Here is a 27,366-nt window from a genome sequence, read left to right as displayed (position 1 = left end):
TGGGAATAGTCCTGTGGGGAGACACCTGAGGGAGTCACCTCTACCGCCCGAGGGAATGGGCTGGAGGAGTGATGTTCTTGGCTGTGGCCCATGGCCGCTTGGGTGCTATTAGAGAATTTTTTCCTTCTATATTGTCTTTTCCCAAGGACTTACAATGTGTCAAGCACTGCTATCAAATACACACATTTCACTGTGTCTTCCATTGTGCAGCTTTCATCCCAGAAAGTTGGGTCACCCTTCTGAGTGGAGCTGGCCTAGGTGAACAGGCACTATTCACAGAGGGGGTGTCCACACTGCAACCTGCCATCCCACAAGGAACACCACTCCTTAGGCTTCCAGCTCATTTCACTTCAAAATATCAGCAGAAGAGAAGATTATTTTTAAAATTTCCTTAATCACATAGACTATTATGAGAATACTTTTCAGGTTTTTTAATGAAATCATAGACTCTGAAGATTGGGAAGAACTCTACTTCCTCCAACTGAGGCTTCAACATCTTCATCCAGTTTTTGGTCCTACAGAAAGTGGATGGCATTAGCTTCAAATTGCTTCTCAGCTAGCTCATGAGCCCTTGGAGTTTCGGTTTGGGTTGTTTTAAGATGTGTCTTAGGGGGATGAGAAAACCAAACTTGTATGATTGTCTGAATATTGAATGACAATCTACAGGGTAGTTCTATCAACTACTGAATGTGGAGTATTCAACTGTAATTGTTAAATTGTTTATTTTGTCTTTCAATTCTATTCATTTTTGCTTCCTAAATTTTGAGACTCTGCTATTAGGTACTATTACATTTACAATTGTTCTATCTTCCTAATGCATTTACCTTTTATCCTGATGAAATGCCCCTTGTCTCTAGTAACTTTTTTTATCTTCAAGTCTATCTTGCCTGATAGTAGTATAGCCACCTTGACTCTTATTGCGACTGTTTGCATGGTATACCCTTTTCATCATTTGTATCTTTTTACATCAAATATGTCCCTCTTGTAGATAATATCTATTGACATTTGCTTTTTTTATATAGTCTGAAAAATCATTGCCTTTAGATTATAGTGTTTAGTCTATTTATATTTAATATAATTATGGATATGTTTAGATTTAGGCCTGTCACTTTATTTTTGATAACTGTCCTGGGTTTGAATGCAGCGGGTGGCGTGTGTCCAGGAGGGAGGCAGCTGTGCCCAGAGTTCAATGAAATTGGGTCTTGTTGTCGATGAGACCCACTCACGTTCTCCCCAAACCTCCCTCTAGTTCCCTGCCTGAGCTCACCTCCAGCTGCTCCTGCTGGGCATGTGGGCATTCCAGCCACAAAACCCATAGTAAGTGAACATTTCTCAGTGGCATTTGGACTCAAAGCTTTTGGGGGCTCTAGAAACTGTTTCTCAAAGGAGATGCCACTGTCCAGAGTGAATGACAAGGTGCAGGCTTCATTCACACACATTTCTGGGGGAGAAAGAACACCAGGCGCGGTCACAGGCCTGCATACAAGGTGGGTGCTGCTCAGGCCAGTGGGGGTGGTCTTTTACTTGGATTTCCTCGAAGGTGGAATAAGGGGTTTCCCCAAGTAAAATTCCTTCTAGAGCCAATAGTTAATGCTTTGATTTCTAACCAAATTCCTTAGGAATGATTTTCCCCCCTTCTATTTTATTTTAACCTAATCCTCCCTTGCCAGGAAATGTTCAAAGTATTGCTTAGAAACCCTGCCAGGGTCTCCCTGTCTGCTCAGTCCAGCTCCACACAGAGAAGACCCACCCCTGAGTAGTTTTGGGAGCCTGCACGGTGGGTGCCCAGAGTGCTGCAGCTGCACTCACTGGGGACAAGGTGGGGAGGGCGATCCCGTTCTCTCCCCAAATCAGGATGGGAAAGACTTGGTCACATCCTCTAGGAAGGGCAAATTTTTTGTCCCCTACTTGGTTTTCTTCCTCTGGAAACAGGTCACGAACCCCTAAGAAAACCAGGCTCATCTCAACTGTTTCTCACACTTAAAACTTATCTCTTGTCTTCTCCCTCACATAGGACCCAAATGGTCCTGATTTTGTAAATTCTGTCCCTGTAGACTTGAAAGCTGACAAGCTTTCCAGATGCTTGGTTACCTGGGAGGAAACGAGAGCACAGGTGTCGGCAGAGGCCAGGGGCCATTTGCCCGAAACATGTTCTGTGAGAAGCACCACACAGCTTGGTGGGGGCTGTGGGTGGCAAAGGACAGTGGAGCCCAGAGGCTCAGCCTGCCATGGCCGTGGCATAGCCAGAGGCACCCCCAAACCCATCCTTCCTGCCAGGAGCAGTGGACGAACTATGTATAAATCATCCAGTTAGGATTCAGTCTGCTGGTGACCAGGCCGGGGAAGGGACGCCGACGGCAGAGTCTGTGAGTGTGTGAGTGTGTGAGAGGCCCGCTGACTGCAAACCACAGTGCCAGGCGTGCCCTGTCTGTCGGTAACACTCACCCTCTGAAAGCAGATCAGAGGCCTTGCAGCACTGTGGCTTGCCGCCGAAGGGTCGCATGTAAATCTGCTTGGGCAGAAAACTTGGTCCGAGGCTCTGAGGCCTCTGGGGTCAGACTAAGTTCATCTTCTGTGGATATATTTTTAAAAATCCTGCCAACATTGCACAGTGATTTAAAATGCGGGCCCTGAAGTGATTGAGCGAGTTCTGGGTCTGACGTCTGGCTCTGTCCTGAAGAGGCGTCTGCTCAGGTCAAAAACCCGCCGCCTCCTGGAGTCCAGAGCAAAGCAAGCGGTGTCTGCAGGCAGCACCTGACACACAGGCAGCCTGCACCCGGCCCCGGGTTTTTGTTACCTGCGGATTTCAGGGCGATCCGCAGCTCGTAGGAGGACATGGTGCCAGATTTGTCAGTGTGGAATTGACGCAAAAGTTTCTGGGGGAGGAGAGCAGAGGCATGGAGGAGGAGGGCCCCAGGGAGGGGACACCCACCCGTGCAGTAGTGGGGGGCGGCCAGTGTGGAGGGGAGAGTCCTCTCCAGGGCCCAAAGAGCCAAGGGCTGCGTTGGGCCCTGCAAAGGAGGTTGCTTCCTTCGGCTTTCCCTCGGGGTGGAAGCACCATGGTGCCTCCAGAAGTATCACAAGCCCTCCTGGAATTCATCATGATTTGTTCTCTTGTGCCTTTTCTGAAAATTAACCCTCTTGCCTGCAACACCATGATCTTTAAAAGCCCCTTCTGCTCTAGGTCTGTACAATCCCCTCGGGGCCAAGTTCAGCAGGGTTTCGTACCATCCACTTCTTCAGTTTGTCCCAGAACACTTTGAATTCATCAAACTCCAGCTTCCCGTTGCCGCTGGTCTGTGTCAGGAGTGAGTTAAGGAAGAAGCAGCAAGTATGTTTCTACCTGAGAATTCAGAGCCGGGCAGTGTGACGGGCATGGGTGACATGGATTCGGCCTTCTAGGGAGATGGTTCAATTATTAAACCAGGAATCTCTAAAGAAGGCACAAGGTCGGGGTCAGACAGGGAGTACACCTGAAGATTAAACATCCGTGCAACCCCCCCCCCAACACACCCCTCTTCATTTCCTGGGATGGGACCCCAAAGTGGCAGTAAGATTCTCAAGTCCTTTTGGAAGTGAGGCGGAAAGTTAAATTGATTTCAGACCCTAAAGAGCACAAAAGGAAAACACCTTATCTAAACTCTTCTCTTTGAGGCTGGTACTCACAGATGCAGCAAATGCAAACAACCTTGGGCTGAGCTCCAGGGCCAACTGGGAACTGAGACGCAGAGAGAGAAGGGGTTCTCCAGGGGAGGAGGGCAGCACCAACGGAAAGAGAAGCTTCTTCATTCATCATTATGAAGTGCCCCTGATCGAGCCAATAACTTTCAGCCAAGTCCACATTTCTTTGCCCCTCACCTACTGTTCAGCTTCTTTTCATCTTGGAATCTTGTGCCCTGAACTGCTTAGTTCCCTTTGTCTCCCACAGGCTGGGGACATTAAAACTTCCGAATAATTGTCACTCAATGGTATAAAACATTGGGCTTACACCCATGTTACCATCAGTTCTACCTCATATTTGGGCACCAAATATCTGCCCCTGCATTTGTTGGGAAGCAGGCCCAGAAGAAAGGCCTTGCTCATCACCTCTCAAGAAGGAAGAGCAGGTGGTGAGATGAGGCGCAGGAGTAACTCCAGAATGAGGTATTGACCCCAGCCCAGTTACTAAAAGTTCCTCGTCCTTGCTCTGGTCCTGAAGACAAACCCAACTGAGACTGAGATGGAGAACTTTTGTAGGGATCACCAACCCTGAATTGACTTAAGGAAAACGATTTGGGACCGAGGTGGTGAATTCCATAGCCACTACCCTTGATGAATGACGCCAACCCCATCACCTAATGGCCACAAAGCCAAGATAACAGGTAGCACATGCTCATCCACCTGCCCCACAGCCCCTGCACCTTTCAAGTTCAGAGATGGCCTTTGAGAAAATAGCCCATCACCTCTTCAGGTCGCTGGCTCCTGATTAAACCTAGTTTCCTTCCACCAGCTCTCGTCTCTCGAGCTTTGGCCTTCAAGATGCAAGTAGCAGGACCCTGGCTCTGGTAACATCTTCAAAAACAATCCCCCACAGAGAGTCTGTGCCTCTGGGTTCTGTTCCATTTCTAGTTCCAGGGGTCTCCCAGTCTTTGGCTACTGTTTGTGAAGACTAGCCTGCAGGTTACGGGTGCTATGTCCTGGGGAGGTCTGCAGACAAAAACATTTAACATCTATTTTTGCCCACATATTTAGAAGGATACGTCCATTAGAGAAATGACATTTTTACAGGAAATCAGACTTAGCTTCTTAAACTGAATGTCCTTATCTGAAATCACACATGAAAGCAGAATTCAGTTGAAATCTGATAAGACTGTTCCCAGCAGCTAGGAGTCCCACAGGGTGGTCAGATCTGTGCCTGGCTAGGGTATTGACCTTGTCAGTCTCTTAGGATACTGAGGAGAGTGGAAGTTGACATGGCCCTTGGGGAGGAAAATTTACAAAATATGAATAATGCCTTAAAAATGGGAATATCCTTCCATCCATTTATCCTCTCTTTATGGTTTCTTTTTTTTTTTAAATTAAACCTCCCCCCCTTTTTTAAAAGAGATTTTCATTTATACAAGAACTGGGGTACAGGCCATATGTGCAGGAGGGTAAGAGGATTCACCAGAGACAGAGCGGGGAGCAGAACAGGCAGACTGATGAAACACATTGCTGAGGGGAGCAGCGGGAAAGACAGGAGAGGTCTGATGTGCCATGTGGGGCCCTCACCGGCCAACTAGGATCAAACCCGCACTGCAGAGGCTGTGGACAGTTTCACATTGTGGTGCTCAACTGCCTGCGCCACCAGGGAGGCCCTCTCTTTATGATTTCTAAGCAAAGAATTGTAAATGAAGACTTTCATTATTAGGTTATTTATAATGGCAAAAATTAGAAGTTCTAGAAAGCACCAGTGGAAGGGTCTGAACAATAAGTTGGGTTATGTTCCTATGATGGGTTATTACACAATCTTTATGAATTTTTAAGCATATTTAATGATCTGGGGGAAATGTTCATAAAAATTCAGTCTACAAACAGGGTTAAAATTATTGGAGAAATTTGAACATTCATGCACTGCTAATGGAAATGTAAAAGAAATGCTTTGGAAAATGGTCAGGCAGTTCCTTAAAACATTAGCTATAAAATTACTTCTGAATTTGAGCAATTCTTTTAACTAAATTCCCAACAGAAATGAAAATACATGTCCACACAACAAACATGTCATATAAATGAATATTATCCTGTATATTACATGCTACAACGTGAATGAACCTTGAAAATAACATGCTAAGTAAAAGAAGCCAGATACAAAAGAACCACATATTACATGATTCCTTTTATATGAAAAGTCCAGAACAGGCAAATCTATAGAGACAGAGAGTATACTAGTGATTGCCAGGGGATGGAGGAAGTGGAGAAGGGATGGCAAATTGGTATAGGGTTTCTTTTTAGAGTGATGAAATGCTCTCAAAATTGGTTGTGGTGATGATTGCATAATTCTGTGAATAACTAAGAGCGATTGGGTTGTGTGCTTTAAATGGGTATACTGTATGTATGTGAATTACACATTTGACTTGAGAGCTAGTCCATCCCTCAGCACCCTGTTGCTTGCCTGGGTGCCCTGTACTGTGCGCAGCCTGCTCACATCTCTGAGACCTTCCAGCTACCCAGGGAGGGGAGTAAGTCAGGCCAGCCCAAGCATGCTTCCCCTAGCCCTGAGTCCAATGGCTCTTGTGTCAGAGGACACTAGGATCTGAGTTTCCAAGCCTGCATCACAGCAGAAACACCAGGAGAGCTTCAAGAATGCCCATACTGGGGCTTATCCCACTTTGATCAGGACAACTGGGTTTATGGTTCTTTGATTATTTTTAAAAGCACTGTGGATGAATTTCAGAACCATTGACCTAGATGGTCCAGTAAATCCCACTAAATCTCAGCACCAGCTGCGCTCAGAAGCTTGAGAAAAATACAGAGTCTTAGACCTAGGCTAATACTATTTACAACTACCAGCTGAGAGGTGTCAAGGGAACACGGCTAGAGCAGTATCAAGGACATAGGAAGCCTGGGCAGGACAGGGAAGACGCCCACTCCCCCGACCTCCAAACAGCCAGGGTCTCCAACAAGCAAGCTGAGCAGCTGAGAGGGTGGGAACGGGCAGGGAAAGGGCAGGAAGCAGGGCACAGATGCTCCAGGTTGCCTGACCCGCAGCTGCCCAACCTGGCCACATCTCTGTGAACTGGCAAAATGCGGGCATGCATTGGTGGCATCACGGTAACTGTCCTGACAACACCACCTTCAGCAGAGCAGAGAGAGCAGGATGAAGGTGCCAAATTCTGGGCAGAGGTCAAAGGAATCCCCTCCTAAGGCTTTCTGTAGTTCCCACATAAAGTTTCTGGGCCTGACTGGGCTCCGCTGGGTGCTGTGGCCCCATCAGTGCAGTCTGGAGTGAGAGCTGTGAGGAGGAGGCCATCCTTAGCCCTTCTCAAGAGAACAGGGCTGCTTCCTCCCCGCCAGCTCCTGCCTGCCTCTGGGTCCATCTCTGGGAAGTGTCACCTCATCCTTGGAGGGGGAGGCCAGGCCCCTCGGCCCTGCAGGGCATCAAGGGCACGGGCAGCCCTACCTCACCAGCGATTTGTTCAAACAGGGCCCGTAACCTCTGCTCCTCCTCTGTCCCCAAGCAGGCGAAGTTGGCTTCTGATGCTAAAAATGAACCAGAGGAACTTGCTTGGGAGCCACAAGAGAGAAATTGACATTTACTTTCCCAAAGAAAAAGCAAGAAAGGTCAGCCCTGGGCAGGTGGTGGTGCCGCCCGCTGGTGGAGGCCAGGACTTCCATGGCAGCCTCACATGCCTGTGCTGGGTGGTGCCCAGGACTGGCCACAGCCAGTAGCATTAGGAATAAGAGTTTCCTCTCCTTGTGAGGGCTCTTTAGAAGAAACATCTGGAAGGACTTACTGGGACTGGTGCTGCCTCCTCACCTGACAGATGAGAGGACTTTTGTAAACCTGACTCCTGGCAGAGGCCTGGTCCATCCAGGGCTGCCATCACCCCTCCCCTTCTTCCAGCGCCTACTGCACCATCTTGACTAGAATTCCCTGCTTCATCATTTGTCATGGTAGTTGGTAAATCTTTATAGGTAGGATCTTTCTAGTACAGAGCACCGGGCCTGGTGCATGGCAAAGGTCAGTAAAGGTTTTGGATGTTTTCTCTCGGGTCTGCTCATAAGCTGCATCCCAGAGAGGGCAGCAAGGAGAAGAAAGTCCTTCCTGAAAACTGGTCACTGCTCGAGATGGGGGTGTCAGATGTTCTGGTCACACCAGCGTCTCTTGGAAGCCTTACAACCCTTGGACAAGAATAAAAGCAGCCCCGACCTCTCTCCCAACAGACAACATCAGGGAGAATTGATGTGTTCTCCAAGACCATGGTCAAAAATTCTGCCTGCTTCTCCCATTTTTGTTTTATCAGTTGCTTTTCTGAAATTGCATACTTTTTAAAGATATTCCATCCACCTAAAAAACATCAGTAACCTCTCAAAGAACAGAGGGAGTGGGCGGTTCTGTTGGAAGAAAGGTCACTTTTGTTCTCCAAGAGGTTAGAATCAAGGTACTTCCTTGCATCGAGGTAACCATTCCTTGAACTTGGGAATTTTCAGTGATGTTATGGTCTGAAGGAAATTTCCAGGACAGTTGCTGAATCCCACCCTCCACAGTAGCCCAAGAAGGCTCACCTCAGGAAGGTCAATGTCTACATTTCCATCCATGTCCCTGTGGGCACAAAAACCATGTTGATAATCATAGATTCACTTCCCCATTAGACGCTGCAGAGCTACAGGGTTCAGAGGTGCTGGAAGGTTCTGTACCATAGAAGCCTTCTTCTTCTGTGACTGCATTTCACAGGGTGTGCAGCCTCTAGGCACGGACCTCCCTCTCCACTCGTCACTCAGACCTTGCTCAGCATGAAAGTTCGAGGAAGACCATGTGGTCATCACTCCAGGCAGAACTCATCAATTCTGGGTTTTGAAAGAAGACACTCAGCTTGTTGAGGGTTAATCATTCGTGGGAAACTTTTAAAAGATTATAGAGCAAGTTGAAGTGGAACCAACAAGATCACTTTTGAAGCTGGATTCTTCACCCTTGGCCCTTCCCCCATCGATGTGAACCCCTGAGCCCACTGGGAGGGTGTGTTTCTGTGCTCACAGGTGAGGAATTAGGAGAACCGTGACAGCAGGTTTACTTTGGTGCCCACACATATAGGGGAACCCGCAGCACTTGGGAAGTAGTCAGATTAGGGGAGGAGCAGCCTTCAGCTGTTAAATACGAAAATATCTGGAAGTATTCAGTTTGTTTGTTTGTTTGTTTGTTTGTTTTGAAAGATTTATTTATTTATTTATTTATACCAGCACTGGGTACAGTCAGAAGCGTGAGAGGGTGAGAGAATTCACCAGAGTCAGAACAGGGAGAAAACAGCCAGAACGAAGTCCACTGCTGAGGTGAGCCATGTGAGATATCCACCACAGAAGGGCCTGGAAGAATTCAGTTTTACAGATTAAATCCTGAAGCATTTCCAAAGACAAATTATTGAAAATTCAAAGGGAAAAAATAATCAAACATTTAGATGAAACCAGGACAGTCCTCTTTACCTCCTCATCCCCTGGGCTTCCACAACATAACCCTTTCAGAGCTTTTCATTATAGTTTAGGAGTCTCCAGTGAGGATGAAGCCAAGGGAAATTGAGCTGAATGTGGCTTTTCTGTGACTGAGCTACTTGTGTCTGTTACTGATACTTGTGATATCACAGCAGATGGTGCATGTGTATGATATTCACTATCACAGCAAATTATACGCTGCATTTTTTATGTTCAATATCACCTTCCATTATTCACTATTGTACATGCACTGAGAATGGGGTTACCTTTGACCTCACCCCCCTAACAGACAGAGAACATGAAGGGTAAAAGATGGGCTCAGCCACAGGAGTTGCCGATCTGCACGGATCTCGCATAGTGGTCTTTTGTGTGAATGGATACTGGTCAGTTCATCCTCAGTGTGTATCAGTGTCTGAGAGAAGACTGGAGAAAGACTTTGCAGCCGAGTTTTAACAATCAAAGATTGCATTGTTTCTCTGTTGCTGACGAGAAAGAACCATGGCTTCTGCAAGTCCAGTCAGCAGCATTCACCAGGCATACAGGCTTAGGGAATGCCCAGTTAGAGGGAAGTTAAGGGCTTTTGTCTGATGACCCTTAGGAGTTCTTGCTGAGCAGGTCAGTGAATGAGGGCTGGGGAGCTGGCTGCCCTCCCATCCCTGTAAAGTGAAACAGCCTGAGGGAGAAGTCAACAGAGCAGAGAGGGCAGAACAGACTATCACAAGCATATCACTGATCGATCTGTGCTTGAAGCCCACTCTACTCCTCTGGACTTGTCAGTTATGTAGGACAATAAATTCTTTTTATTTCTTTTCTTTGTTTTTGAAGATTTATTTATTTATGCATATAAGAATTGGGGTACAGGCCAGAGGTGTGGGGGTGAGAGGGTTCACCAGAGACAAAATGGGGAACAGAACAGGCAGACTGACTGAAATACACTGCTGAGGGTGTTAGGGGGAAAGATGTCCTGAGCTAATTCCATGCAGGCTTTGTGGACTCCACCCCCACTCCAGACCAAAGCCATCAAGACATTGGGAAAGACAAATCCCGTCACCACCAAAGGGAATGTGGCTGGGACCTGAGGGTGGAGTTAAGCAGCCAGGGTTGGTATAAAAACGAAACACGTGGGCCTTAGGGGCTCTCGCTCTCTAGCTCACCTCCTGGCTTCATGGCTCCTGGCTTGCAGCCAGCTCTCAGAGTGCCATTTGGGATTCCAAATCCGCGGATCGCGTAGGATGCATTTATAACTTTGTCTCCCATTTTTCTCCCTGAGTTGTACATTGCCTCATTTGCCCTTCCCTTGTAAATAAACCTTTTATTAACCTTTCGTGTGTGCCTGCAGTAGAGCATTGATAAGGCCTTTTAAGTGTGGGTGAGGACCCACAGTCAGGCAACCCGTTTTGTATTGGGGCTGCCCTATAACAAGAGGAGCAGCAGGCAAGACAGGAGAGGTGCCATATGTGGGTCACCTCCCTGGCTGGGGGTTGAACTCGTGCTGTAGAGGCTGCAGATAGCTGCATAGTGCTGAGACTTAACCCCTTATGCCACCAGGGATAAACTAGTGGGAGTGTGTTTTCTATTTCTAAACTAGTGGGAGTGTGTTTTCTATTACTTGTCAAGGAAGATAACCCAAGTGGTAAAACAGAGGAGGTTCCTTGAGCAATTCTTATCCAAAGCCCTCCAAACCTTTGCCATCCTCTTTTCCCAATCATCACTGAAATGCTTCTGTCCAGTTCCATGTTTTGGGCCTTCTCTAGGGTCCTGGGCCTGATCCACTGCTGTCCTGTTTTGGACTCAACACTTGGGAATGACAAAGAGAAGGGCAGGGAGACTACCAACTCAGGGATTCGCGGGAGCCTCCAGCCATGGAGCCCGGCACCCAGCTTCCTTGGTGGACCGTCACTTACCACTTGTGGAGGCCATCATTCTTTAGGGCATCAGGAGTGAGGCAGCAGATCATCACGTCGACAAAATGGGCCTTGAAGTCCACAGATGCCATCCTGCAGCAAAGTGGAGAGAGACATGCTCTGGAGGGATGACATGGCATGACCTACTCATTCATTCAATCATCCAACAGTTATTGAGCACTTGCTTCTGTCCTGGAGGATTGGGGAGAAATCAGGTCTGGGGAGAAGAAAATAGACTCCCTCCCAAAAAAAGGTAACGAAAAGGTTAAGAAAGATAAAAAGGAAGAAAAGCTTAAAATATAGGTTAATATATATATATATATATATAAGCACTGCAAAGGAAAACAAGGTAGGGTGAAGGGGGAGCGTGCAGTGTAGGGGATATTTTAGATAAACAGCTAAGGGAACTTCTGACTGTTCAGGTGGAGGCCTGGAGTGTAGGGGTTGGGACATAATGACTTTTTGGCAGTCCAGGTAGTTGGAGAACAAGATCTAAAGACGGCTAAGTGAGTGAAGGATGATGTTCAAAGATAATGGTGGACCAGGGTGGTCATCATAAGGCTTTCAGCTTTGACTCTGATTAGATGGAGAAACAGTAGGACGTGTTAACATGACCCATAACCCTTGACCCATGAGAAAGGGCACAGATAGAAGTGGAGTCACCAGCTATGAAGTGCGTGCTGTTGTCCAGGTGACAGATGAGGGTGGGTCAGTCCAGGCTGGTAGGACGGGAGGTGGTGAGCAGTGATCAGGTTTAAGACATATTTTGAAGGTTGAGCCTATAGGACTTGCTGGAGGATTAAATGTGGGGAAAAGAATGAAAGGCAAGAAGATAAGTGGTTTGAATAGTTGGATGGATAAAGATGGAGAAGACTGTGTTGTAGCAAGTTTGGGAGAGAAGGATTTGAGGTTTAGGCATGTGATCCTGTGAGGTGCTATTGAGTAGATATTCACAGGGAGATACTGAGTAGATCCTTGAATATATGGCTCTGGAATTCCAAGGAAAGGAACTGCAGATATAAACTTGGGGGTATTGAAACCATGGGTGATCCCCAGAAGAGTTGTGCATGTTTGACAATCTCTTGAACCTGCTCTTAGGAAGACAACATCGTGTGACACTTTTCTATGAGTCCTATGACACAAACGTGTGCAGAAGAAATTGATCTTAAGCCATATTCCAAGCTGGTCAGAACCAAGAGACTACTGACACAAAACCAAGAAAACAGGGAAAAAGAACAGATTAGACCACATCCAGAAGCAAGGGGTCCATCCCAAAAATCTGGAAACCTTTTCATATATAGATCCATTTGTAACTATTTGATCAGACTTAGTCAAGCCCATAAACTTTACATTCCTAACTTTTATTTCCTTTCTACCTCCATTTCTATAAAATCATTTCTACTTTCCAGATTTGAGCCTTGCCTACTATCTCCTTGTTGGTTGACCTCACAATTAAAAAAGCACTTTCTTCCCCCTAAAATGGTGCTGTAGTGGTTGATTTTGAGGAGTGACAGGAAGTGAGCCTATTGCTGGTTTCAGTATCAGTGTAAAGACAGTGTGATATTTTAATTTATCAGAAATATTTTGTCATTCAGGTGACCAAAGTATATTTCTCATATATTTGGTCTTTATCCACAGTTCCTGACAATGGCTCCCAGAACTTGAATTTTCTTAGTGTTGAAAGTGATAAAAAGTGTCTTTTGTTATGTAAAGGAGGGGAGTTTGGGATGCATCTAATGAGAGGGACTAGGTTTTGCTCATATCTAATGACCCAAAGGACAAAGAAACATTAATTCCAAAGGGCACCTGCACCCCTATGTTTATAGCAGCACTATTTGCAATAGCTAAGCTATGGAAGCAACAAAATTCCCAAAAATACATGACTGTATCAAGAAGATGTGGTACATATACACAATAGAATATTACTCGGCAATCAATAAAGATAAACTCAGGAAATTTGCAGCAACATGGATGGAGCTGGAAGGGTATTGTGCCAGTGAAATAGCCAGAAAGAGAAAAATACCAGATGGTCTCACTCATAGCAGGAATTTAGAAAACCTAAATAAGGGACCAGGAAAAAGACTAATTATAATCAGGTAAAAATCAAATTCAACAAGCAACTAAAACCAGAGACACACCACGGGTGGTGGGGAGGAACAGAAAGGGAGGGAATAGGGTCAAAATAAGGGGGGTGGGAATTGTTGGGGAATATAATCAAGATGAAAATGCATACATTGTGCAAAAATGAATAATGGTGTAAAATATATATAAAATGAAAAAAAAAAAAAGGGAAGAACTCAGGCAAGAATTCACTGGCGTGAGCATATGAGAGAAAACAGAACCAGAAATCAGACATCTGTGGTCTTGCAGAGTTGGAAAGAGTCAATTGTTTCCGGGTCCCATAGGAAGAAACAAGACTTGACATGATTTCTAGAGATAAAGGGCCATTAACCAACTTTCCGTTAGCAAAGATGTTCAGCTCTGTGGAAAGGCCAGATTAAGAATTCCTTCCCACTGATCCATATTTTGAGATGCTCCAAAGGTGGCTGCCTTCAAGGGTCCCTGTCACCAAGTTGGGCCTGGAGGTAGTGACCCAGGGAGCACCTTGCTGCCTGCATGCAAATTCACTGGGCTGCAGATTCAAATGCAAACTTGGATGGTGGATGGTTCAGTGGAGGGAGGCTGGGTGAGAGCTGGGAGGATGAGCCTTCTGTTTCCTGGGTCACATGGATTCCCTTGACACTCTAAACAAGTCTGGAGATGGGGAGAGTCCCCAACACGTGACATATTAAATCCTTTGCCAACCTGGGTGGATATAAGGGTTTTGAGACAGGAGTATATGATTTACTGAAATGTATGATAAAATGACAGGAAGAAATGGGGTGTTCATTACACCTAAAGGCCATGGGGGCTTGTCATACCTGTTTTGCAGTTAGTACAGAAATAAAGAGGTAAGAACTGTACCAGAATTCTCCATCATCCAGAGCAGGGTGACACAGGCGCTTTTGCTCAGCGGGGTCCACAGAACTCCACTCAGAAGAACTAGGAGTAAACCAAATCAGCATGTGGGTCATGAGCAGTACTGGCCTTAGGCTGGGGGAGCACCCTTCCATAGGAACCAGGGTGTGCAGTTATGAAAGGAATAGATCCTGGTCAGTGACTATACCATGGACCCCAGAAATGTGCCAGAGGCTTTGAGATTGGTCAGAAAGTACATTTCCAAGCACAGCCAATGGAAGGAGGTGCTTCTCATGAGACCACCACAGGCAGGGAAACTCACTTGACCTCTGTTCTTTGTCAGCTGACACTTTGAAAAGTCATAATCATAACTTGTTTGACAAGCTTGTTTGACATTGATCTACCAAGTACTTTCTTTCTGCGATCTCCCTAAGAAGCTGGTCATGTTCTGCCAGGGGGCCTTGCCTGTCCTCAGGTGAGCAGCTACCTACTGCCCTCCAAATTGGGAATGACACCTCTAAGGCCACAGCTTCTTTGGGACATCCTCCTCTCTCCAACACACACACACACATCAGTCTCCAGAAGCAGTTCACCCTTGAACAACGGTGTGATCAACCTTCTGTGCAGTAGAAAATCCAAATGGAACTTATTGTCAGTCCTCCTTATCCTGAGGGTTCTGCATCTGAGGATTCAGCCAACCATCATGCAAGGTTGGTTGAATCAGTGGCTGCAGAACCTGCTGAGAGGTAACAGATCTGAGTATAATGAACGTGTACAGTTAAACCTGTGTTGTTGAATGATCAAGTGCAGTTCAAATGCCTCTGCCACCACCTCAGCACTCTCATGGGGGGAACCAATTCCCCACACCCCATGGGTCTTGACTCCTGGGGGAGGGCTCAGAAGAGCCAAGTGAACCCAGAACCTCTCTCCAGGTTGCCCCTGGCAGGGTCTGGAGAACAGAACTAAGAGCCTTGATTTTTCCTTTGGGCCATTTTCTTCCAATGGCTCACACCCACATAATGGGTCCAAAGGCTAAGCTGAGCTTTCCAGCCTCCCTCTGGCACCAGGCAAAATCAGGATCTGGGATCAGGGTGGGGACAGACCCTCCCATCCCCCCAAGGCTGCCTGGAGGCAGGCAGTCCCCAGCTGTGTTCCAGTAAAACCCACTTCTCCCTCTTCACCATGTTTCTCAGGGAAAGGAAAAGGTAGCCTTTGTCCTTTTAGAGACTCTGTCCCCTGAGTTAAGGGACTCTATAAATCTTAGGAGCTAAAAGCAGTCTCATTCCTTTTGATTTCGTGATTTCTCTTCCTTCCCTTTCCGCCAGGAGAGGAAGGCCGAGTTCATGCCTGCTTTGATGTGGGTCTGGTGTGAATCAGTCTCTGCCAAAGTCCCTTGGTTCTGAGGCGGTGGAAGGCAGGAGGGGGTGGGGGTGGCAGGAAGGGAGCAGTGATGGAGACACTTCAGTGTGAGTCTTGTGCCCTCAAGCTGGATTCTGGTTAATAAAGCCACAGACACGCAGATGACTGGCGCCCCCTGGTGACTTGTCTGAGCTGAGGCCAAACCCAGACTTGGCTTTAATCAAGTTCTAGATTTGTGCAGACTCCCTAGAGTCCCAGGAGCTGCAGGTGGGCAGAGAGGACAGCAAGAGCCCAAGCTGGCCAGAGCTCTGGGTGAGGAAGGAGAGAGGGAGGCGGTAGAGACAGGTCAGGGTGCATCCTGCCTGTGCACACCTGCTACATCCCTACATCCCAGGCACGGGCGCCACCTCTCAAGGGACATGGAGGGGACACAGGCCTGAAAGGAAGATCTTTCCTATAATTGGAGTCAAATAAATAATGCTGGTCATCAGGGCAGTCGTAGTGACTGAATTTCCTCTTCCACTTTATCTGCCTCTCCTGGGCCACTGGGCTTCTGGCCAATGGCCAGAGAATCCTGTACTGACCTGCTGGCAGCACTCAGGGGTTCTCACACACAAAATACTCATTGCCACCACACACATGTACAGACACACACACACACACACACACACACACACACTTCACTGGGGCCACTCAAACGTGGAGATAAAGACCCACGATAGATGGGGATGTGAACTATCCTCATGGGAGGAAATAAAGTCACCGACATGAAAACAATCCCAGGGAAGACAACAGGCCACTCAAAGAGTCTTCCCTGAGAGTCAAGTTTGACTGCAAGGCGGGCCCCAGGGCATGAAGGGGAAAGACTTGAGGTCATCCGAAGCCAGGGGAGCAAAGCCAGGGGAGCAGGTTAGACAAACTTCTCCTCCTTCCCAGGACACACCAGCCAGCCTTGGCCCACTGGACCCCATGAACAGCATTAAGGTGGGCACCAGCCTGAGAGACGAGGTGGGGACCCACCTGTCGCTCCAGGGCCCATTCCACTCAGCCTTGCCCCAAGGGTTCCGGACTCTGATCAGCTCAGTTTTCTGGCCTCGGAAGTTTACCTGGAAGGCAAAGGCAGCAGGGGAATGTGAAAGGATCAGTTCATGTGTGAGTTCCGGAGTGGTTCCTCTCAGCCGGGGCTGGCTTTACCGGAAGACTTTTGACTTCTATACACTAAAAACATGTCAAAACTCATCCATTCTTAACTTGCCCTCGGAACTGCCCTGCTAAACATAGTGGCTAACGTGATATGAATCTTCAAATGAATGAGTGACTTGCTAGACTGCAAATTCCCTAGAGGCTTGTTTATCTGGGGAGCCTCAGAATCCACAGAGAAAGGGGAAGAGTAATTCTCAGAAGTGCTCAGTGAGCTACTCCTGACTTTCCTTCATCCTTAGCCTCTTACTCACAACTGAACGACAAGCATAGAAACACATGTTGGGAATTTAAACAGCAACAATAAATAAAAACCACGTCTAAGTCTTCCAAAGCCAATATTCTCCCATTTGGGGTATCATCTGAGGATCTCTGCTGTCCATATCAATAGCCGGAGTCAGTAAAGAAAGCCCAGCCAGCCGTCCTTACTCTGCTCTGGGGCAGGAACTGCACAGTTCACAAGGGCTTTGGAGAAAGAGAAAATAAGACTTCTGCTCATCAACTAGCCAGAAATTTGAGCTCTCAGAGCAGTTTCCCCTGATATAGGTGTGTATGTATATGTGTATATACACAGAGGTATATATGTATATACACACACAGGTATATATGTATATACACACATACATCACACTACACAGGACAAAACAATATCAGTGTGAACAAACTGAGTGGCTCCACTTTCTTGGATTTTATTCTATCAGAGAGTTCCAAGTTCAGATCCAACCAACCCTGGATGTTGCTTTGTTGGTTGAATCTTGAATTTGGAGAACCTACTATAAGGGACTTAGGCATCTATGGATTTGGGTATCCATAGGGGTGGAGGTTTGCCCTAAAACCAATACCCCACAGACACTAAAGGACAATTGCAGTTAAGCTTTTGAGGAGTCAACAGTTATGTGCAGCTAGTGCCCCTGCAAAATGGGTCCACTGTGTATCTGTATCTGTACCAATCTCCATCTATCCATATATCTCTACCTACCATCCATCCATTCATCCATCCATCTATCCATCCATCCATTAGCCATCTAGCCATCCAGCCAGCCACCCATCCATCCTATTGAGTCTTTTCTCTGGAGAACGCTATTACAGGATTGATGTGGAATTAGAGAAGAAAAGAAAAACAAAGACCAGGCTCTCCTATCTGCTGCACAAGTTGGGAACTATGATGGAAGCTCCTGTTGCTTTCTTCCCTGTTTTACGGTTTTGCATGCTGGCTCCCTCCTCTAGATGACACATTCTCTGAAGTCTGAAAGCTCAGTTTAAGCTTCAACGCACTAAGGAAAAGGACAAGCATGGTCACGGCTGTCCCTGCACCCACCAGCAGGACTGCACGTCACCTACCTGATCAGTTCCGGTCACAGTGTAGACATGACTCTTAAGGAGACCAAAAGGTGTCCAGGCTTCGGACTCTGCAGTACTCATGGCCTAAGACATGAAAATAGCACTGTTGGGCCCATCGTGTAAGTCACTCCCCTACCAGGCCAGACTCAGCTCTGCCTGGCCTGGCTTATTAGCTCCCCAGGAGGAAGGGACACACAAAATGTTCCGCAGGAGGCCCCTTAGCAGTGACAATGAGGCATTCCCAGCCTCTTCCCAGGATGAGAAGCTCCTCATTCCCAAAAACGAGTTAACTTTCTGGCCCCAGACAAAACTGTCTGATCATCCCCTCATGGGGGTGCACGGTCACATGCACGATGAGACATTGTGTTACACTCAGCTCAGGGTCACTAGCTTAAAACACCAGGAGATGGGTCATTTAGTAGCAAAGAACAAACTCCCAAGGTTAATTCAAGAGGAAACAGAAAACTTGGATAAGTTTCACAACTAGATGAGGCAAAACTATGTGTCTGTGTACATAAAGAAAGTAGAAAAATACTGTTAAGTATCTACTGATACATTTTTCATGATGTGTGACATCAACAACCATTCCAGAAAACAGCAGTGTTTCATTTCATGAAATCAAACCTAGCTCTGCATTCCTGAGTGTGTGTGGCTGTTTGTATGAGCAAGGGCAGAGCTGAGAAGGGGACACACAGCACCGCTGGGGTAGAGAAAGGGACAGAGATTTGTCGGGATTGTTCTACCTGACACAGCAAGGGTGTCTGAGCTTCGTCATTTGAAAGACATTAAATAGAAACTTTTGCTTTGATTAAAATAAACAAACACTTACACTCCCCAGTCCTGGAAGTGCCAGCCCTGCTGTGTGTGTGTGCTCAGGGCATCTGCTCCTGCCTCTGACTCTGGCAGAGAGCTTGGAAGGTGAGACAGATGAGCGACTTACCTCGGTGGAGCAGACCACCATGGAGCCCCTCTTCAAGGTCTTCTCTAGAATCTCAGAGAAGTTCTCTGGAGCCTCTTTGGTTGTGAAGGTCTTGGCTGCACCCCCAGTTAAGTGCTCCATGGCCTCCGTGGTGCTACCCCCATGCAGTGCCTCATAGCTCCCTTTCAACCTGTGAATCCAGGAAGTTTGGAAACGGCTGCAGGGATAAGGGAGGCCACCAGGTGGCGCCCCCAGCCAGAGGTTTTTCTAACCGAATCAGAAACCTCCCAAGGCTGCCCTGGCTGGGTGGCTTGGAAGGAAGATGGGAAGTAGGATTTGGGGTCTACTTGATGCTCTGAAGACACAAGAAATCTCTGTGAGATTGGAGCCTGGTGTGGGTTACTCTGACTGCGGGTTCAAGAGCCAGACCCACCTCTTACAAGCTGAGTGTGCTTGTGTGAACCCACTCACGATTCAGTTTCATGATGTGCAAAGTGGGGGGACAGTTGTCCTCGCCCCTCTAGGGCTGCTGTGATGTTAAATAAGTCTCTCTCTCTCTTCACAGGACCTGACCAAGAAAGAATTAGACGTGTAGACAGAGAGGTAAGGAGCTTTTCCTGCCTGGTCTCAGATACTCCCAATCACACAACTGCATACATAGCATGTCTGTACATGTACACATACACATACCTACACACAGAATGTGCATATAGACACACACTTTATGGATGTATACTCTGCTTGAGTTAGAAAATAAACTTTTTTGTGTGTAGCAATGTTCACTATTGTTTTCATTTGCAGTTTCTTTTTTTTTTTAAAGATTTATTTATTTATGCATACAAGAGCTGGGTTACAGGCCAGAGATGTGGGGGGTGAGAGGATTCACCAGAGACAGAGTGGGGAACAGAACAGGCAGATTGACTGAAATACACTGCTGAGGGGAGCAGCGGGTGAGGCAGGAGAGGTCTGCTACGCCATGTGGGTCCCCCTGGCCAGCCAGGGATTGAACTCACTCCAGAAGCTGCAGATTGCTTCATAGTGCTGTGCTTAAACCCTTGCACCACCAGTGAGTCCCCCATTGCAGTTTCTTAATGACAAATGATGTTGAACATCTTTCTATGAGCTAATTTGCCTTCTTTTTAGGAAACCTATTCTGTACTCTTCTCCCTGAGGCAAAGGTTTCAAATTCTACCAACTGACTCAAGCCTTTTGCACAGCTTGGGGTGGGGGTGGGGAGGAGTGAGGGGTTCTCTCTTCTGAGCTCCTGGAGAATGAAACCACACCCTACCCAGCCCCAAACAGAGAAGCTGACCCTAGAGAGGAGGGGTCCCTGATGGTAGGACTCATTGAAGGACTGGGTTGCCCCCACCAGGCCTGGAAAGCATCCCCTTTGCTCACCCCAAGCCTGTCAGTGGCACCGAGGGGGTTTATGCAGACCAGGTGGGCATGTGGGCAAAGGAGCACCTTGGGTACTTTCATGGTTTAATCCCATCCTGCTGATATCAGGATGAATTGAGCCTCGGTTTACCTTTACTTTATTTGGCCACTTACATACCCACTTGGAGGTAGAAGCATGGCCTTCCTCCCTGCTTCCTGTCTCTGAGGATGTATTTCCACAGATTGATGACATGTTGAGCCCAAGGGGATATCGTTGGAGCTCTGCTATCATGGCCTTTTCCTGACTAGGTGCTGGGCTGGAAAGCAACATTGCCAGAGGAACTCCGGCCACTCAGGTGATTAAAATGACTGTCGAAATTCTACTTAGCCGGGGTTCCTATGTCAGTGAAATCCACAGAGACAGAAAGTAGCAGGGTAGTGGCCGGGGGCTGGGGGGGGGGGGTGAGGAGGGGGTGTAGTGTGAATGGTGCAGAGTTTGAGTCTGGCAGGATGAAGCTGTGTGGGTGATTGTGCCTAACAATGTGAATGAACTTAATGCCGTTGAAATATACAGTTAAAAATGGTTAAAACAGTCAATTTACAATTTAAAAAATTTGAAAGGAGAATTCCAAAGTGGGGAATGTGACATCTCAGTCTCCACTGGCCAGGAGCCCTGAGGCTTCTGCCCTGGCTGTGCTGGCGGGGCCGTTGCCCAGAACACATCCCTGCACTCTGGCTGCTGCCAAAGGCAGGATCCACATTCAGGGGCGGAAAGGGATGCGCGTCGCCATGTGCCTGAGGATGGGCACAGCTAGACCCCGACAGCAAGCTGCCCCAGCCACTCCTGTTCCACCTCCAGCCCTGGCTGGACCTAGGCGGGTAGCCCTGCCGCCCCACACGTGCCATCCCAGAGCCTCAGTGTCCCTCTCCACAGCTGTCCCCTGAAAAGGACCCAGGAGGGAGACTGGCCTCCCTGGGACAGGGGCCTGCCCACGCTGGGCGACACTCACTTGGCATAGGCTTTCTCCAGCAGGGCGCCCCAGAATTCATTGCTGTCGGCCGAGTGGAGTAAGATCAGGTGGTCATTGGAGGTGGGCAGCCGGTCATCAATCACCACGTCTACCCACTTGCTGTGTTGCCAGAACTGTCATCCGCGGCAGAAGCAGATTGCAGGGTTGAGTCTCACAGGAGGTCCAGCCCCCCTTTGTCCATGTTATCACTTTGCTTTTTCTCCATCAGATCTGGAGGGAACTCGCACATGGGGTCTGCGATGGGCTCAGCTGTGCTTTGTCCACGGAGCCACATGCGGAGCATCCCACCCGCCCCTGACATGGGCTCAAAGACCCTGCATGGCCCCCTCAGAGCCGGGGTGGACACTCCAGGGCTCTCTGACCAGTTCTCTCTCAAGAGGAAAAGGCACCCATGAAGACCAACACTGCAGAAACACCTGACATCACACTGTGCCCCAATGATGTAAGTTCACTTACCCGGAAATGGAAGATCCCAGCATAACTGGAGCCAAAGTTTTGGTCCTGGGGGACCACTCTGGCCAGCGCTTTCTCATTAAGTGTCAGGGAGGCAAAGACAGCTATCAGCCAGCAGTCACCTGTCAGTGAAAAGTCCTCAATCGCGGTTCTTACTGCTAATTTGTGGGAAAAAGGACAACTCCATGGCCAAAGGAGATGTGGGGCATTCCAGATGGGACCACGTAATTTTCTGTATCTTAAAATAAGGAAAGGTTACCAGCAAATCTCTCCCCTCTGCCTCCCTTCCCAGCTCTCCTGCCCACTTAGCACAGACAGCTCTTGTCTTGGCAGTGGTATAGGTCATGCCCACGTGGGTGTCCATGTGCTCTACTGCACGTCAGCTCCGTGGAAGTCCAGGAGGCCAGGGCTGAGAGAGTTAGTGTCAGCGGGCCAGGGTGAGTGATGTCTCATGCCTGCTTCTCCCGTGGCACTTGGGGTGAGCTCAGAGGGAGCACTTTGCTGGGGCTCATGCCTTCCCAGGCTAGACTTAGCATTGTTGTAGGTAGTAATAGCTCCATGGGCATCATCTACTTTCACTTATCTTGCATTTTCAAGATTTGTAGACTGATCTGCTGGTTTCCCCAGCTATAACCTTCAAGTTAGCCCCCATTCAGAGGAAAACACAAAAGTGAGTGTGAACATCAAGCAGTGTTTTAAGCTTACACTGTACAGACTCCCACATGCGTTCATGTGCTCATAGTGAGCATGGGGCGGGCACCTCATCTGTACCTATCAGAGCTCTAGCTGCTGCCTGTGAAAGATGTCTGAGCAGACATTGGGAATTACCTATTTATCCAACAGGACCTCCCCATTGTAACCCAAATCTATTTGTTTGTAGTCGATAATACCACTTGAATTCATTGCAACTCAAGTGTGGCTTCCTGGGAGTTGACATTTCTGGAAAGTTTTTTGTTCCACTGGACATGGGACACTGTCACACAACCCTTTCTTGGTCATTGCCGGAGACTATTTCACCAGAAATGTGCTCAGCTTTTGAAGAGAGATTCAGATGCCATTTATACAAGTCAAAATAAGGGAAAATCCCCCAAAAGAGACGAAAATTACTGATCACTGTTGAGTCTGTGCCAATGGATAGGTTTGACCACCTCAAGCACGATGCTGGGTGAGGGTGCCCGCAAAGTTCAGTTTGTCGGGTGAAAGCATGCAGGTGGCCACTTATAGGGAGGGGCAACGATGTTGTTGGTGATAGTCAAGTGCTTATTTGGGGGGCTGGTTCACAGCTGTCCATTTTATTGTTATTCTTTATTCACGTGTTTTTTGGTTTTTTTTTGCATACAAGTGAACTATAGGCCACATGTGGAGTGGTGAGAGGATTCACCAGAGACAGAGTGGGGAGCAAAACAGCTGGACTTACTGAAATACACTGCTAAGGGCAGCAGCTTGCTAGACAGGAGAGGTCTGCTGCACCATATGTGGGTTAGCTCCCTGGCTTGGGATCCAACTCAGGCCATAGCAGTAATAGCACTGAGACTCAACCCCTAGGCCACCAGGGAGGCCCTCCTTCATTCATATGTTTTTTTTTTTTTAAGATTTTTTTATTTATTTACACAAGCCCGGGTACAGTCAGAGGGCGAAGGGTGAGAGAATTCACCAGAGCCACAGCAGGGATCAGAACAGGCAGACTGACGAATTACACTGCTGAGGAGAGCAGCGGTCGGCAGGAGAGGTCTATCACGCCATGTGGGTCCCTCACCACGTGTCCAGGGAGCGAACTTGTGCTGCAGAGGCTGTGCGCAGTTCCCAAGCCCAGGGCTCAAGTGCTGCACCACCCGGGGAGGCCCCTCATTCATATGTTATATACAGTATTCAGATGTAGAAAAAGTGCCACAAAATAATATTTGTCATCAACTATCAACTAAGGTTGTAATTTCAAAATAGTTTTATACCAAAGTGACAAATTAAAACTTTGAAAAAAACAAAGGAGTCCCATCAACGATTTTCTAGTGAATGATAATCCCTAGCCAAAAAGTATCACCAGGGGGATGCATGGAGGGGTGTGTGAGGGGAGTAGAGGAAAAATGGGGTTGACAACAAGAGGGAGATGTTGAAGAGAAGAGGGAGAACCACTTAGGGGGACTAAACCTCAGAAAATGAAGACCAACCTGAACACTTTATATTTTTAAAAGCCAAGGTCATATTTAGAATGTATAATTCCATGTGTCCACCATGTCTGTGTCTCTGTGTCTATCATCTACCTACCTACCTCCCTGTCCGTCATCTGTTTATCTTCTGTCATGATTCGTGTGTCTGTCTGTCTGTCTGTGTATCAACCATCTATCATCATTCTAGGTGTGACTTTTGAGTTCTGGGAAGGTAACTCAGCCACTTGTCATGAAGCTCCCGGCATGTCCCACTTCATCCGTCAGACCACAGTGGTGACCTCAGCTGTAGGGAACTCAGTGTCTGCTCCCGCTCACAGTAGTTTGCTCTCTTTGGTTCATTTCTCTGGGGGTTGAGGTGGTCCTTAAAGCATGAACCCCAGAGGCAGTGTGGCAAAGTGGTTAAGAGGAATTTGGGGCCCTGAGTCTGCATGTCTATCATGTCTGTGACTTTGGATAATTTACTTTGCCTCCCTCAACTTGGGTTTCTCTGTAAAATTGGGAGCGTGGTTGGGAAGACTAAGTGAGGCAATGAGAACTGAGGGGAGGCCTCGCAGGCAACCGAGCTAACGTTCTGATGGAGCCAGCAGCCAGGCAGTGCCTCTGGGTCTATCTATTCTCTGAAAACTGGTGGGGAGCAGAGCGCCAGGGATGTGGAGTCCTCTGGCTCCCATTCAGCAGAGCAGGTGGCCAACTGGGGAGGAGGGGGAAGCAGAAGATGGGAGCAGTCATGTTCCCCAATCCCTGTGCAGGGAGTGGCTGGGACCTGTGCTGCTTGTGCCTTGGCGGCAGCTCAGACCCCCAGTAGCATCTGTCCGACCACCAGCTCTCCGTGCGCGACCCTCTCACTCACCAAGCTGCCCTTGGCAGATGTCAGTCCTGGTGGCCCCTCCGAGCATGAATTCTGGGTTTTTCACTATTTCCTGGAAGAATGAGGGCATCGTCAGTGAGGCCTGGCCCTCCCGCCCCTTCCTGGCGGGCTCTCCTTTCTTGCAGCAGAACACTTCATTCCTGTTTCATTATGTTTTCCCCATGGAGGGACAAGCAAAGGGACAGCCCAGCCTCGTGGTAGGATGCACCAGTCACATCACTTGGCCCCTCCATCCCCTCTGCCTACATGCCTGTCAGTGCAGGGAGCCTCTTCTCTGCTTGGGGAACTTGGTCTCACACTCAGGGACCCTCCCTAGGAGGATTTCATCCCCCCAAGCACACTTGGTGTCTTCTTTCTAACCCATACTATTTTAATGAAACCATCGGTGCTGTTGTTGACTGTGACGCCCCCTTCAGAGCCCGTCTTCTGTGAGGCTGGCACTGGCTTGCCTGTGAGAACCCCATTGCTTCCTCAGCTTCCTCAGCTTCCTCAGCTTCCTACACCATGCCCAACATTCTGAGTGATGTTCACAGTGTGTTGTGGTGGCGGGACAAAGGGAGGCTGTGGAAGGACAAGGCCTTTGGGGGAATCCATGACTCGTTGTACGCAGTGCTGACCCCAGAGAGGGCACTGATCAGGGGATGGCATGAGCCCCGAGGGGGGAGGGGGGTGGCTTGATGGGCTAAGAGTGGAGGCAGGGAGGCCACCAGGAGGAAGGAAGTAACTAGAATTTCTCAGGAGAAAGCCTGAGGCACTCAGTGATAGCCTTGTCAGGTTTAGGAAAATACTAGATGACCAGAAGAAGTTTAGACATGATTCAGGTGGACTGGTAAATAGGTCAGAACACACTCACACACACACACACACACACACACACACACACACACACCCTACATCAGGCATAGCAATAAAGAGCTTACCACTGTATAAAGAACCATGAAATCTTCCCTGAAGTTCCAGAATCATGTGTGTGTTTTAAGAAGACAGGCTGTGTATTTAACACATCTTCATTATTTTCATGAAAGGAGACAGCATGAAGGCAGACATGGGGCACCCAGTGCCTTTCAGAAGGTGAGATGCAGAGCAAATGATGGTGATGCCAGTAACCGCAGCAGGACGCCGTGTCTACCGTGGGCACTAGTGTCTCAGCTTCACAGGGAGGAGACTGAGGTGTGGGGATGCAGTGGTGTGACTGGTGTGACCACAGTCCCTGGACAGATGGGTGGCAGGGTATCACCTGCATCCCAGCCCTCTCTGCACTCCATTCCTTGAAGTTGAAGCCCACCCTTGGGGGTTCTCCAAGGCAGGTCCCCACCTGAGGGAAAGCAGCCAGCACCCCCCAGTCAGAGGCTGAGCCCTGACTAACCCAGCACAGTAAATACTGACTCCTTGTCCTTGGCAGCAGCTGATGGCCCTTGGGACCATCACCTCCAATTGTTAGGGGTCGGGGGGGGGGCATGGACACTGGCTCATGGGTACTGCGGGAAGGGAAAACAAATGTGATGGGCAGCCCCTTGCTTCCTATGCACCCCCATCATGGAGACACTGCACGCTTGCTTCGTAGCCCCCGTCCACACTGAGCACCCTGGGCTCTGAGCAGAAGCTGCTGAGCACTTTACATACATCACCCAGGTGAACACCTTCCTGGGAGTGGGGGTTGGGGCTGCCTCCCACCCTGTCCTCTTGGGTGGGACCTGGTGCCTGGGACTGGCCCAACTCATCCTGAATAGCCTTGACCTCCTCTCCCTGACTACCAAGACACTGTCAGACTCAAGTCCTGACCTCCATGGGAGTGAGACTGCTGGGGGCTGGATGCAGCAGATGCCCTGGAGTCCCCCTTAGAGCACCCCCAGCCCCACCAGCTGTTGTGTGCTCCCTGCATCATTCCCAGCCATCACTCTGCATGGCCTCCCCTGGGAAGCCGGCCTGGATCAGGTTTGTGTTCTGCCTCCCCTCCTGCTCCCTCCTCTCCTGCTGCCCTCTCCAGGGTCCTGGGATCCTCCTTACAAGCCCCTGCCTGCCACCCCCACCTTCTGGCTGCACTCACCCTTGGCCGTTTCCACATGATGGGCTTCTCCCTGTTGAAGAGAGAGGAGCTGTTGGCCGGGAAGTCTGGGTCCTCAAACAGCGTGCCCTTCCGCAGGCACTCCTGCCTCAACTGCTCGAAGCTCTGGCCTGAGGAGTGGATGATGCGAGCGTCCTTGGGAGCTGGGGGCACCTGGGGCCCTGGGGCATGGTAGAGGTAAGGCATGGCTGCTGGCAGCTCCCAACTGGCAGGTAGGCTCGGGGTCTGTGAATGGCAGGGAGGCCTAAGATGTGTGGGCCAGTCAAAAGGGAACCAGCTCAGGGTTCCTGTGTTGAGTGGCTCTTGGTCTAACGGTTTGCCTGGGAATTTCCCTGTCAGGCCAGATGGGGGGATGGGGCATGCCCTGATGATAAACTGCAGAGAGAGCCCTCCTCCCTCCAGGTACTCTGCAGACCCAGGGGAGCTGAGGGGCGGGGCCCATTCTGGTCAAGGCAGCACCCAGCACCCTCTGCCTAATGCCCTGATGAGACCCGGGGGAGCTGGAGGATGCGGGATGAGGAAGGACTCCAGGAGCCACATGGGTCCAGGAGGTGGCAGGCAGTG

At 48.7% G+C, this 27,366-nt stretch overlaps 1 protein-coding gene across 1 annotated transcript in view; it reads right to left on the bottom strand.

The window, feature by feature from the left end:
• The window catches only part of LOC311183687 (calpain-9-like), a gene marked incomplete at both ends in the record, with an annotated part of 157,990 nt that extends 131,002 nt beyond the window's left edge, over window positions 1–26,988 (bottom strand). The window contains 1 exon segment of the mRNA XM_084253231.1: window positions 26,956–26,988. Within this exon segment, the coding sequence (XP_084109357.1) occupies window positions 26,956–26,988 (33 nt within the window).
• Between the last annotated feature and the right edge of the window lie 378 nt (window positions 26,989–27,366).

This window comes from Talpa europaea (genome assembly GCF_964194135.1).
Source record: "Talpa europaea genome assembly, chromosome: 14".
NCBI classification, from domain to species: domain Eukaryota; kingdom Metazoa; phylum Chordata; class Mammalia; order Eulipotyphla; family Talpidae; genus Talpa; species Talpa europaea.
Note: the sequence above shows the minus strand (reverse complement) of the source record. Positions and strands in the feature narration are given on the sequence as shown.